The sequence below is a fragment of the Spodoptera frugiperda genome, chromosome 19, assembly GCF_023101765.2.
Source record: "Spodoptera frugiperda isolate SF20-4 chromosome 19, AGI-APGP_CSIRO_Sfru_2.0, whole genome shotgun sequence".
Taxonomy (NCBI): Eukaryota; Metazoa; Arthropoda; class Insecta; order Lepidoptera; family Noctuidae; genus Spodoptera; species Spodoptera frugiperda.
Window position 1 is genome coordinate 1452859 of NC_064230.1, and position 11804 is coordinate 1464662.

At 42.2% G+C, this 11804-nt stretch overlaps 2 protein-coding genes and 1 long non-coding RNA gene across 5 annotated transcripts; 2 read left to right on the forward strand and 1 right to left on the reverse strand.

Moving 5' to 3' along the window:
* The first annotated feature begins 331 nt into the window (after positions 1 to 331).
* Positions 332 to 3789, forward strand: LOC118281191 (zinc finger protein 64-like). Its single transcript, XM_050700590.1, has 5 exons — positions 332 to 478; positions 869 to 1037; positions 1840 to 2039; positions 2734 to 2989; positions 3464 to 3789. The coding sequence occupies exons 2-5, from the start codon at positions 880 to 882 to the stop codon at positions 3729 to 3731; spliced, it is 882 nt and encodes a 293-aa protein (XP_050556547.1). The 5' UTR covers positions 332 to 478; positions 869 to 879; the 3' UTR covers positions 3732 to 3789.
* A 403-nt stretch (positions 3790 to 4192) lies between these two features.
* Positions 4193 to 11424, reverse strand: LOC126911754 (uncharacterized). Of its 3 annotated transcripts, none has more exons than XM_050700565.1 (6): positions 11090 to 11424; positions 10258 to 10422; positions 9407 to 9511; positions 7828 to 8028; positions 7009 to 7087; positions 4193 to 4361 (listed from the first exon to the last, which is right to left on the reverse strand). In XM_050700565.1, the coding sequence occupies exons 1-6, from the start codon at positions 11406 to 11408 to the stop codon at positions 4235 to 4237; spliced, it is 996 nt and encodes a 331-aa protein (XP_050556522.1). In that variant the 5' UTR covers positions 11409 to 11424; the 3' UTR covers positions 4193 to 4234. The 3 variants fall into 3 exon arrangements, with proteins under 3 accessions (XP_050556522.1, XP_050556521.1, XP_050556523.1); XM_050700564.1 differs by having other exon boundaries at positions 9221 to 9511; positions 11090 to 11423; XM_050700566.1 differs by lacking the exon at positions 9407 to 9511.
* On the forward strand, positions 4823 to 5646 carry LOC126911770 (uncharacterized). The gene is made up of 2 exons (XR_007706290.1): positions 4823 to 5041; positions 5305 to 5646. It is a non-coding gene; the product is annotated as an uncharacterized LOC126911770 (long non-coding RNA).
* Positions 11425 to 11804: the final 380 nt, after the last annotated feature.

Genomic DNA, 11804 nt, shown 5'->3' on the forward strand with positions numbered 1-11804 from the left:
TTATAACATAAATGGTGAAAAGTGGGTGCACATTGTATAGCGGCATTATGCGCCGCAATGTGCATCTCTGCCTACCCCTTCGGCGATAAAAAGCATGACGTTGCATAGTTTTTTTGACCAACTGTTCTTAAAGATAAAAATTTTAGTTTTTATTCAGGAAGATTAAATTTTCCAATGTCAATAGTTTCAAGTTTCTTACGAAGGAAAGCGCTGCTCTCCATTAAATGTGTAGTCAATTAGGCGATATCTAATTGGAAATCGATCTTTCCCAATGTAACAACACTAGTCAAGCTTTACCTGTGGAGTCTTATGTCACAAACGTCAATGTCATGCCATTTCTGCTTGAGAATTTTGTTATTGTTTTCATTCATTATTTATTTATTGAAAGAAATATAAATATAAATAAAACATAATTCAATAATCTTAACAGAATCTTATTTGATTATCGTGGTTTTTATTTATAACATTCCGCCGTAACGTAAGTAAATAAAATAAAATTTATTTCTATGTCTATTGTTTTGATCTTATAAAATGTTATACATATTAAAATGCCTGTGAGACATAATGTGGCTTTCGTAGCCCCTGAGAACTCACTGACTAAAAATATCTTCTCATTGTAGTCATTTTCGGCTTACTCACGTAACTGTTTGACGAGGAACTCGACTAGTTTCAAGCCATGCTAGAGACTCATATTCATGAGCAGCATTCTGCTACACGACGCGGCGACTGTCGCTTGAGTACTTCAAAACTATTTGAGTTCCTAGTCAAACAGTTATGTGAGTAAGCCGATAACATAATAATTGGCCAGTGGGTCATTTTAGGGTATTTTATTTAGTATGTCTCACGAAAGTTACAGTTGGTTTTACAGTTTCAGTTGCGATGGCGGAGTCCACTGACACAGTGTTCATAGATGTAGCATCACCATCACAGTTTGCGATGGTTGACACAGCGATGACTGACACAACGATGACCAACATAACGTTAACTGACACTACGGAACAACCTAAACATGACGCAGAGATTGTAGATCCAGATAAGTAAGTTATTAATTTTTTATATTGGGTAGGATAGGTGAAAAGTGGGTGTACATTGTATAGCGGCATTACGTGTGGTAATGAGTACCCCTTTTTTTTTTTTTTTTTTTTTTGAGGGGGAAAATCATCCAATGACTTCTCCCGCCTTGGGCGAGGCAAGAGGGAGTGTCAGACTCTTACTGACTAAAAACCACCCCGTTCCTTCTCCTGCTTTCCGGCAAGGAAATGAGTACCCCTGCCTACCCCTTCGAGGATACAAGGTGTGACATTGCTTTTTTATATTGGGTAGGTTGGTAAACGAGCCGGTGCTACACCTGATGGTAAGCAATGGATCGCCCATGGACATCCGAAACACCAGAGTGTGATGGCCTTTTGAAGGCTGAGGAACCTGAATAGTGCTTCAATAATATTGTCATAGTCGTAGGAAAAACAACAGTTTTGATTATTAAAAAAATAAATAGCCTATAATGAATTTTTATCGTGTACTTTAATGACAAAAAACTTTGACGTCGCATACTGTAAAGTTACCATTTTGCAGAACCGTCTTTGTTCTACGATTATAATGATATGAAATGATAAATTTTGAAACCAACTGCATTAGTTTGGAATAAGGATGTCATATTAAGATAACCCAAGTATTCTGAATATTTTAATTTTTTTACTGATAACAGTTTGAACTATGTAACTAATAACTATTATATTTACTATAATTTTAAAAACTGAATTTCATCTTTAACAAACAATAAATAAATTTCAATTTCAATTAAACAGTGGCCCAGTTCCTAAATCCTTATTTATCTTACAGCCCGTCTCTGGTGGTACTGACAGCCCAGCCCCGTCGCATCCGTTGCCCAGAATGTGACCGTTACACAGCGGAGACTGAGGAGAAGATGTTACGACACATCCGCAAGAAGCACCGAGGAGAGAATCCGTTCCAGTGTTACATGTGTGATTATTCCACGTATAATAAAGTACTGTTTGAAGAGCATGTTCGGATACATCAAGGTGAGCATAGTAATAAGTGATTTAAAAAAAGAAATCATATGCTCTGCTTCGTTGGTTGAGTGGTCGCAAGTGTGACTTGATGGACAAGGGGTTCGATTCCCGGGTCGGGCAAAGTATTACTGGCCTTTTTTGCTAAATCTCAGTAGTAGTACGGAGTCTGGAATTGTGCCCAGTATGTGGCCAGAAAATGGGTGTAGATTTACAGTGGCATTATGTGCCGTAATGTATTATTTATGTTTTTTTTTTTTATATGAGACATACTAAATTAACTAAAAATCACGGTTTACGCACGTACATTAATGGAGAAAAGCTCTACTAGTTTCGAGTCACAGAGGGACTCTTCATCATAAGCAGCGACATCGCGCAGCCTACAAATTTTATTTTTTAAAAAAAAACGTTGCCCCACATTAGGATTTTCTCCTGTGTCGTGGGTGCGTTTACAAACATACAATTTCACATACACATGACACACAGACCCGGAACAACAATTTGTGGATCACACAAAGAGTTGCTCCGTGCGGGAATCGAACCCGCTACACGTTGCACGGCAGCCAGTTGCCCAGCCACCGCGCCAACCGTGCAGTCAATACTTCGCCCGACCTAGGAATCGAGCCCGAGACTCTTTGCTCAACAGTTGCACTTGCGACCACTCGACCAACGACACAGCCATTTCATAAAAACACATTTGTTACAGGCATAAAACCATACAAATGCAGCCATTGTCCCTACAGAAGCGTTTCAAAGAAGAACACAAAGAAACATGAGTTAATACATAGACCGGACAACCCACATAAATGTGAGCAATGCGGGTTCATAGCTCGACACGTGAGGGCTTTAAGACACCATGTATTGTCACACAGTACTGAGACTACGGTAGAGGAGTGTTCCATGTGTCTTATGAAGTTTAATTCGGAACAGAAGTATAATAGTCATCGGAGGAGTCGGAAGAGGTTTGTGGTTTTATTTGTTAAGTTTGAGTAAAATCAAAATCATTTATTTCAAATAGACTAATTTTGAATTAATTAAACTCATTTTGAACATCAAAGCAAATAATAATAATATTAATAACGTCTGTCTATCGGTCAGTCCTCTAGTGAAGCTATTTGCTTGTTTCAAAGTGTAGATTCCTATGGAGAAGAACGAGCAAGAAACTCCATAGGTTACTCTTTTTCTATCAGATTCACAATACAAATCTTGATTACATTGTTTCGATTACTTCAACTATGTGAGAACAAACAATGTAAAACCAATATACAGTCAAAGCGACAGAAAAAGAAAATAACCTAGAGGACAATAAAAATTAATAAGAAGGAAAACCCGACTTATTATTTTTATATTAGAAATTATTATAAGCTCAGGTTACCTCACAATATTTTCCTTCACCGTTAGACATAATACTATATCGCTTTTAAATACTTTTGCAGATGTCCGGAATGCAAGAAAATGTTCTGTTCCCGAATATACCAGGATCACCTCTCTTCAATACACGGTGTTCAGAAAACGGCTAAGAAACAGAATAGTAAAAAGGCAGCCTCATTCAAATGTGCTATATGTGGTTGGGAGGCGAGTAGTAAGCCGAGGATACTGCTGCATTTAATACATCACCCGGATCAAGAAGTAGATGAAAGTGTAGTAGATACACTCATTTTAAGGGAATTAGGTATTATGAGTGAAAATAAGAGTAGTGACTGATATTTTAAAGAAATACAGAAAGTAACAAGTAAGGAAAAAGCAATGTATGTAAAAACACAATATTATAGCCTATAATATTGTGTTTTTAATTTATAGGGTGACTGGTAATTAGTGAACGATATTTAAACACGTGATTGTACTCATGATTACAAACAAATTTCCCGAAGAAACTTTTTTTTATACTCATTAGTTTTATTTTTATCACAATAAAAAAACAACAAAATTTCATTAGCACGCGCGCGTAACGCTCCAAGATAACTACTAGTCTACCGATATCACGGGCGCTTATTGTGATAAAAATAAAACTAATGAGTATACATAAATAGTTTCTTTGGGAAAGTTGTTTGTAATCATGAGTACAATCACGTGTTTAAATATCGTTCACTAATTATTAGTCACCCTATATACTGTAATACAAAATAATAATAATAAATTAATAAAAAAGCAAGTGTACTAAAAAATATTTTATTTTGTAACGTTGTTAATCCATGTTGTAGCTCTTGTTACCCACGTAGACCGAGGTGCCGTTGGTGAGGGTCCATAATGTGGGAGAATCTTTGCTTACCCTGTAACCATCCGTAATGGCCCATCGAGGCGGCAGACTCCGCAAATATTGCGAAGTTTATGTATCTGTGGTACAAATTATACAATACAGTAATCAAATATACGCAACACAACGTCACGCCTTTTATCCCCGAAGGGGTAGGCAGAGGTGTTCATTACGACACGTAATGCCGCTATACAATGTACACCTAGTTTTCACCATTTGTGTTATAAGTCCCATGTAATAGGGGTGAGCCTATTGCCATATAGGGACACAATTCCAGACTCCGTGCTACTACTGAGAAATTTAAAAAAAACCGAAAAAACCCCAGTAATACTTTGCCCGACCCGGGAATCGAACTCGAGACCCCTTGTTCGGTAGTCGCATTTGCGACCATTCAACCAATGAGGTAGTCAAGTAAATAAGTAAACAAATATAATACTATTATATAAATAATCAAGTGTGGGAGAGCCATGCTTCGGCACTGTTGGGCCGGCTCGACCGGAGTGATACCACGGCCGAGCAGAAAACCGACGTAAAACAACGCTTGCGTTGTGTAGGGGAAGTCAGCTCAAAGCGGCCATAGGAGGCAAAGCGGCCACTCTTAATTTTTCGGTTATTTGAAATGATAGCGCAACATTGCCGTTCTGTACGTATAACCAAACCTCTCGCCCCGCGCCAGTCACTCATTTAAAGCGATGAGAACAAACGCATGGTTCTAGTAACGACAAATATTTTTTTGTGCGTTTTGTTAAAATAATACGAGGTAAGTTCAACCTGTTTTGGGCAAAACTATTTATATTAAAATGCTTTTATTGCACGTTTAACGTTACTTATCTATTTTGCCTTATTTGTGTGGTATTTGCTTCGAAATATAGTAAATAATGTGAGTGAAAATATTTTTTTTAATAAAATGGTTGAAAAAGGCAAAGCGGCTCGGGCAAAGCGGTCAACTGACCGCTTTGCCCTTACTTTCATATTATCGCTGCATAGATATAATTCTTATTTATTTTGTTTACACCACAACAGGAAGAAGGCGTCTTAGAGTACTTGTTTCATATGGACAACCTCTTTTTTGGCCTCACAAAGGAAGATTTTTTGCAGCTTGTGTTTCAATATGCTGAATCAAACCATATTCCACACACTTTTAAAAATGAAACGGCTGGACACGATTTTTATAAAGGCTTCATAATGCGTCATCCTAATTTGACCTTGCGACAACCAGAACCCACATCCATAGCCAGAGCTCGAGGCTTCAACAAATCCCAAGTATATCGATTTTTATAAATTACTTTTATGACTGACTGTGATTAAAATAGGTAAAATGTTGTTGATTTTTTTTTTATGTGAATTATATGTGTTGATTTTTGATTTTGCATTTTTATTTTGTCAATAACGGTATTTACCAACAAAAAACAATTTATTGCTTGAAAACTTTTGGGGTGGCCACGTTGCCCTTACCCCCGTGGCCGCTTTGGGCGACCACTCGGGCAAAGCGGTTTTATGACAAGTTTTCGTAATCTGCAAATCATATGATTATTATTCAACTTACGCAAATTTCAATTGGCCATTACAAAAATTCGATAAATTCTCGACTAGCTAGTATAAAATTCTCTTTAAAAATCTTTCGTTTAATGGCTTTTTTTTAAACTCAAAGTTAAGGTGGCCGCTTTGAGCTGACTTCCCCTAAGTGAGGTTACCGGAGGCCCGATTCCCCCTTTCCCAATCTTCCCAATCCCCGATTCCCCAACAACCAATTCCTATCCCCCAAAAGGCCAGCAACGCACTTGTAACGCCTCTGTTTACTTATTATTCTGTCCTCTGGTGTTTCAAGTGTCCTTGGGCGGCGGCGATTGCTTACCATCAGGTGATACGTCTGCTCGTTTACTCGTGTTCCAGACCAAGACAGTCATTCATGTCCCTGAGACGTTGGACTTCAGTGTTCCGGTGTTTTCATGTTTGTATCTACTGTAGATCCTGGTGTACAGGAGTTGCAGCGGTATGGGAGGTTGTGGCGGGCTTGTCCCATTAACAGCTGTGTATTTAATATATCGCACACCTAGTAATATATTGGCACATTTACGGTTTTCATAGTTTACCTGACTTGTTTAGTTTTTTTGACCAATGAACCGTTGTTTTACGTGCGTGAGGGGGGAAACTACAATAATGGTATAATGACACTTACGACCTCTCTCGATGAATATGGAAATAAATAGATTAATATGCACTTTTAAACACGTAAACCGTATAAAGTCAATTTCGCATTTTTGCAGATGTGCCAATATATTACTAGGTGAGGGTGAATAAGGGCGGCCGTACACGGACTGCTCGAGCAGTTAGCGGCTGAGCCCCATACACGGACCGCTCAAGCCGTCGGTTGTTGACTGCTCGAGCAGTTGGGTACACGCTACCCAACTGCTCGAGCAGTTGATTTTCTTTTGATTTTTTCAGCAGACGCCGCGAGGCCGCAAAGGGCGGGGGGAGGGAAGTCGGAGAGCTGTCGACTGCTCTAGAGCAGTCAACGGCTCGAGCAGTCCGTGTATGCCTCGCAACTGCTCGCGAGCGGTCGACGGCACGATGGAATTTCATCGTGCAGTTGACGGCTTGAAGCGGTCGCGGCTTCAAGCAGTCGTGTGTACGGCAGCTAATGAATGGCTATAGTTCATCGCGCAGTCGCAGTTTCAAGCAGTCGGTTATAACTGCTTGAAGCTGTCCGTGTACGGCCGGCCTTACTCGGTATGTCCGCAGAAGGCCCAGTCAAGCTTCGACATGTGCACCTCAGCATACTCCGCACCAGGCTCTATCTCGAATTCTGTGAACAAATGCTGGTTTCAAACAAAAAATAAAAACAGCATCTCTCCTTTACCCCGTAGGCACAGGCAGAGATCGGGCGTGCAGCGCGTCGCGTTCTGCGCGCGCCTTAAAAGAGCCATCAGACCACCATACATGGGGCCCAGTAGGGCTGATGCCTGATCCAGAGCTGCGGACTACTAACGGGGTGGTTTTTAGTCAGTAAGAGTCTGGCGAGATCCTCTCGCCTCGCCCATGGCGGAAGAAGTCAGCCGGCAGTCACATTTGCGACAACTCGATGAGGCAGTTAGTCAGTGGTGTATTTTCATTAAAATTGTTTACTAGAAAAATACGAAAAAGACGCATTTAATGTAATTTGACTGTACAGTTGCCACGGTGGCTGGGTAACCGGCTGCCACGCAACGTGTAGCGGGTGCGATTGTGCGGATAGGATGGCTTGAAACTAGAACAACAATTTGTGGATCACACAAAGAGATGGTCCGTGCGGGAATCAAACCCACAACACGTTGCACTGCAGCCAGTTGCCTAGCTGCCGCGCCAACTGTGTAGTCAAATTGACTGAGAGATGATAGATCTCACTACCTAGCGGGTTTACCGGGGCTCCGGCTTCAAAAGCAGGAGTAGGAACGGGGTGGTTTTTAGTCAGTAAGAGTCTGACACTCCCTCTCGCCTCGCCCAAGGCGGGAGAAGTCATTCGATGATTTTCCCCCCCCCCCAAAAAAAAAAGATGATAGGTCTCACCGTCGTACTTCGCACAGACAAATCTATCGGCTTCGCAGTGGTTTAGGAAGTAGTAGACTTTGAAATATTTCCCCCTCATCCTGTTGACGAGCATGCACATGGGGCGGTAGAGTTCGGCACACCCTCGCGGGCAGACATGGTTGTCTGTCGACCGCTCTACGTGGTCTGGTATCTCCGCCGGAGGTCCCTGTTGGCGCAGACCTGTTGCGAAATTGGCTATGGTTAAAGGACGTTCGCTTTCTTGCAGTCCCGGCGTTAGGGGGAGCGTGATTGTGATGACAGGGCTACAAATTCTGGGGGGCGCCAAGGTCTGAAGTTGGAGTGTCTTGCCTCTCCTGGTGCAAACCCTCAGAACTGTGCTCTACGCTCTGTACATGATATTATAAAGCTGAAGAGTTTGTTTGTTTGTTTGAACGCGCTAATCTCCAGAACTACTGGTCCGAATTAAATAATTCTTTTTGTGTTGGATAGTGCATGTATCGAGGAAGGCTATAGGGTATAAAAATATCACGCTATGACCAATAGGAGCCGAGCAGAGCGGGTGAAACCGCGCGGAAGTAGCTAGTTCTTAATATAATTTTACTTGGGATCAGCAAAAAACTAACACTTGATATTGCTTTCCTCAAGTGGGCGCCACAATATTTTCGTCCAGGGTATCAGTGGCCCTTACGCTGGCACTGCTTTCTTGGTACCTACAGTCAGAGCCGGATTAACCTTAAGGCAGAGTATTCAACTACCTAGGGGCCCACTGCACTGCAGTCCGCCTGTGTGCGCTAGACTCAATAGCGTACGTCGCCGACATCAAGTTTGCAAGGCTCCTTTATTTCGCAGTCAAAAATTCCGTGCCTAGTACCTAGGTTTTTTTTATGGAACACCGGTTTTTTTACAGTCGTTAAACGAGCAGACGGATCACCTACTGATAAGCAATCGCCGCCGCCTATGGACACTTGAAACATCAGAGGCGTTACAAGTGCGTTGCCTTTTGGGGGTTAGGAATTTAAAGGTTGTTTGGGAATCGGGGATTGGGAAGATTGGAAAGGGGGTAATTGGGCTTTCGGTAACCTCACTCACACAACGCAAGCGTTGTTTCACGTCGGTTTTCGGTGAGGTCGTGGTATCACTTCGGTCGACTGTCGAGCCAGTCCATTCGTGCCGAAACATGGATCTCCCACACTTAAAGTACCATCTTGGAGTCTGTGTTTCCTGATGGGTATAACCTAGGTATCTTCAAAGCCCGAGTGAATAGGTTGCTTATGGGCAAACGTGCTCCATCGTAGGCCGCATCATCACTTACCATCAGGCGAGATAGCGGCCAAACGTCGACCCATCAAATTAGATTTAGATTTTAGATTTCAGCCATGATCGTCCCACTGCAGGGCAAAGGCGTCCCTACCTTCCTTCCACTCCATTCTGTTTAAAGCTTTTTGCGGCCAATCCTTGTCATAGCTGTTGAGTTCGTTCCGCCATCTCCTTCTGGGCCTGCCGCGACGTATGTGGACGTTGAGCGGGCTCCACTCAGTAGTGAGTTTTGCCATGTAAAACATGTAAAAAAGAAATAAGTAAGTATCAAACTGCGTACCTGTACTGTTGGATCCAGGAGACAAATGAGTTCGGTTGCCCTTGTGAACAATCACCCGCATGGCATTAGTCACCCGTGTCGTAGTGCTGTGTGGTCTAGTAGTCGCTTGAACATCGTTTAAAGTAACATTAAAATCAACAACTACAACGACGTCACGTCTTTTATCCCCGAAGGGGTAGGCAAAGGTGCACATTATGGCACGTAATGCCGCTATACAATGTTCACCCACTTTTCACCATTTGTGTTATAAGTCCCATGTAATAGAGGGTGAGCCTATTGCCATGCTACTTTAGGGAACAGCGAGTAAAGTTCCCTAAGAATCCTCCTCCGACCAGGCGAGGTGATCAGCCTGGCGGGCTTTCTGCCCAACTGTTGTTCGTTGGGATTTTCTATCCGTGTTATTTCGCATGTAAACTTCATATGTGCGATGCAGGATATTTATGACGTCATCCATTGATTTGCTCGTCGATAGTCTATGTGCGACTTCTGTCATCTGTCATCTGTCACTTGTCAATGTGTCGCCACATCACTCCCCCCCAAGACCGGAGGTCGATCCAGTTGAGACGGCGATACCACTGAGAAATTTTCGAAAAAACTAAAAAAATTTTTGATGTGGCGTGGCATGACGTTGACGAAAATGCCCAGCCTGGCCCGGGAATCGAACCCGAGACCCCTCAATGCCAATGCCAATGAGGCAGTCAGGCAGGCGAGTACAAAGGCTATAATATCATCATCAGCCGAGAGACGTCCACTGTTGGACAAAGGCCTCCCCCTTAGAACGACAAGCCGCCACCTACATCCACAAAGGCTATAAAAATAAAAGAAATAAGTAAGTATATCAAACTATCTACCTGTACCGTTGGACCCCGGAGACACAACAGTTCGGTTGCCATTGCTAACAGTCTTCGTGGCATTAGTCACCGGTCTCGCAGTGCTGCGAGGTCTGCTAGCGGCTTGTATATGGCGACGTGAATCCAAATGGGCGGTACAATTCCCAGCGGCAGTGATGTAGTACTCTACAACATAGGCGTAGCCAGTTTTAGTTTCGGGAGGGGTTCAAGAAAGTCGACCCATGAAATGTATGACAAAAAAAAACTTTATGTAATAAACAGATTCATAAGTAGTCATAGAGACCTTTGCCAAACAGGGGATGTACTATGCTAACTAGAAAAATAACGCTCTGTAATGTCTTGGCTATTACATCCTCGTGGCATAGCTACATAGCACATCTTTGGCGGAAAAGCACCCTAAGAGTTGTTCAGCCTTTCAGAAACTGGGCGTGCGTATGTTGCTGTGGATTCGTTTGGCTTCCACTAATCATATTCATTGGTACACATAGCTGAGCACTGGTGGAAACGGACTCAGCTAAGCTTTGTTTTTTATTTGCAAAGATGCATGCTATGCACAGAAAAAGAGAAGAAGATGCGTGCTATGGATGTGTGCTATGGGTGCGTGCTATGGATGGCTTCCCTAGTATCAATACATCGCATTTTAGATCTTCCTCGCACAGCAACATAGCTTAGTATAGGTGGAAACGGTCACATACGAGTAGTTTCACATCTTCCTACCATAGCTACATAGCACATTCTCTGGTGGAAAAGCACCCATAACTAGCTGAGACGTGAGCGATATCGAAATTGCTGGCAGAAACAAGAGTTATCAGAAATCTGTTACATTACATACCTTCATTGGCATATTCGCAAATATTACTAAAAAACAAATAACATGAATTTTCAAAATCCTTATAATGTAGCTTGTCCTCTTTATTTCTAGCGGCACAGACATTTGTGTGATTCGACTTGCACACTAAATCTCGACTCATACAAATATTCTTTAAAATATCCGATTTTAAATGCGATTTCCCATCACTAACCGTTGCGTTTAGTTCGGGCGGTATTATTATAATCGGATGGTATTCTTTAATCGATGAAGCTTTAATTTGTAATACACCGAAAACCGCAATGATTACTAAAATGCAAGAGAAATGAAATGCCCCCATCATTATTGGATGGCGGTAAATAAGTTATGCAAGGTTTTATTGGATTTTCATTAGAAATGATAAGGTGATTGACTTTTAATGCTTTTTGATAATGCTGGTAGGTACAGGGGCGGATTTAACGTAGACAGCGCCTTAGTAAGCATCTCATACTGCGAGGATCGCCCGGAGGACACGGTGGAGCATACCCGTAGGGTGTGCGTCACTTTCCCTGCGCGCCTCAAAGAGTTATCAGACCACCAAGTATGGCTGATGCCTGATCCGGAGCTGCGGACTACTTAGCGGGTTTACCGGGGCTCCGGCTCGAAAAGCAGTAGTAGGAACAGGGTGGTTTTTAGCCAGTAATTATTTTTTTTGATGCCGCCGTCTCTGTATTGGGGTCTGAATAGGTGCTTCTTAGGA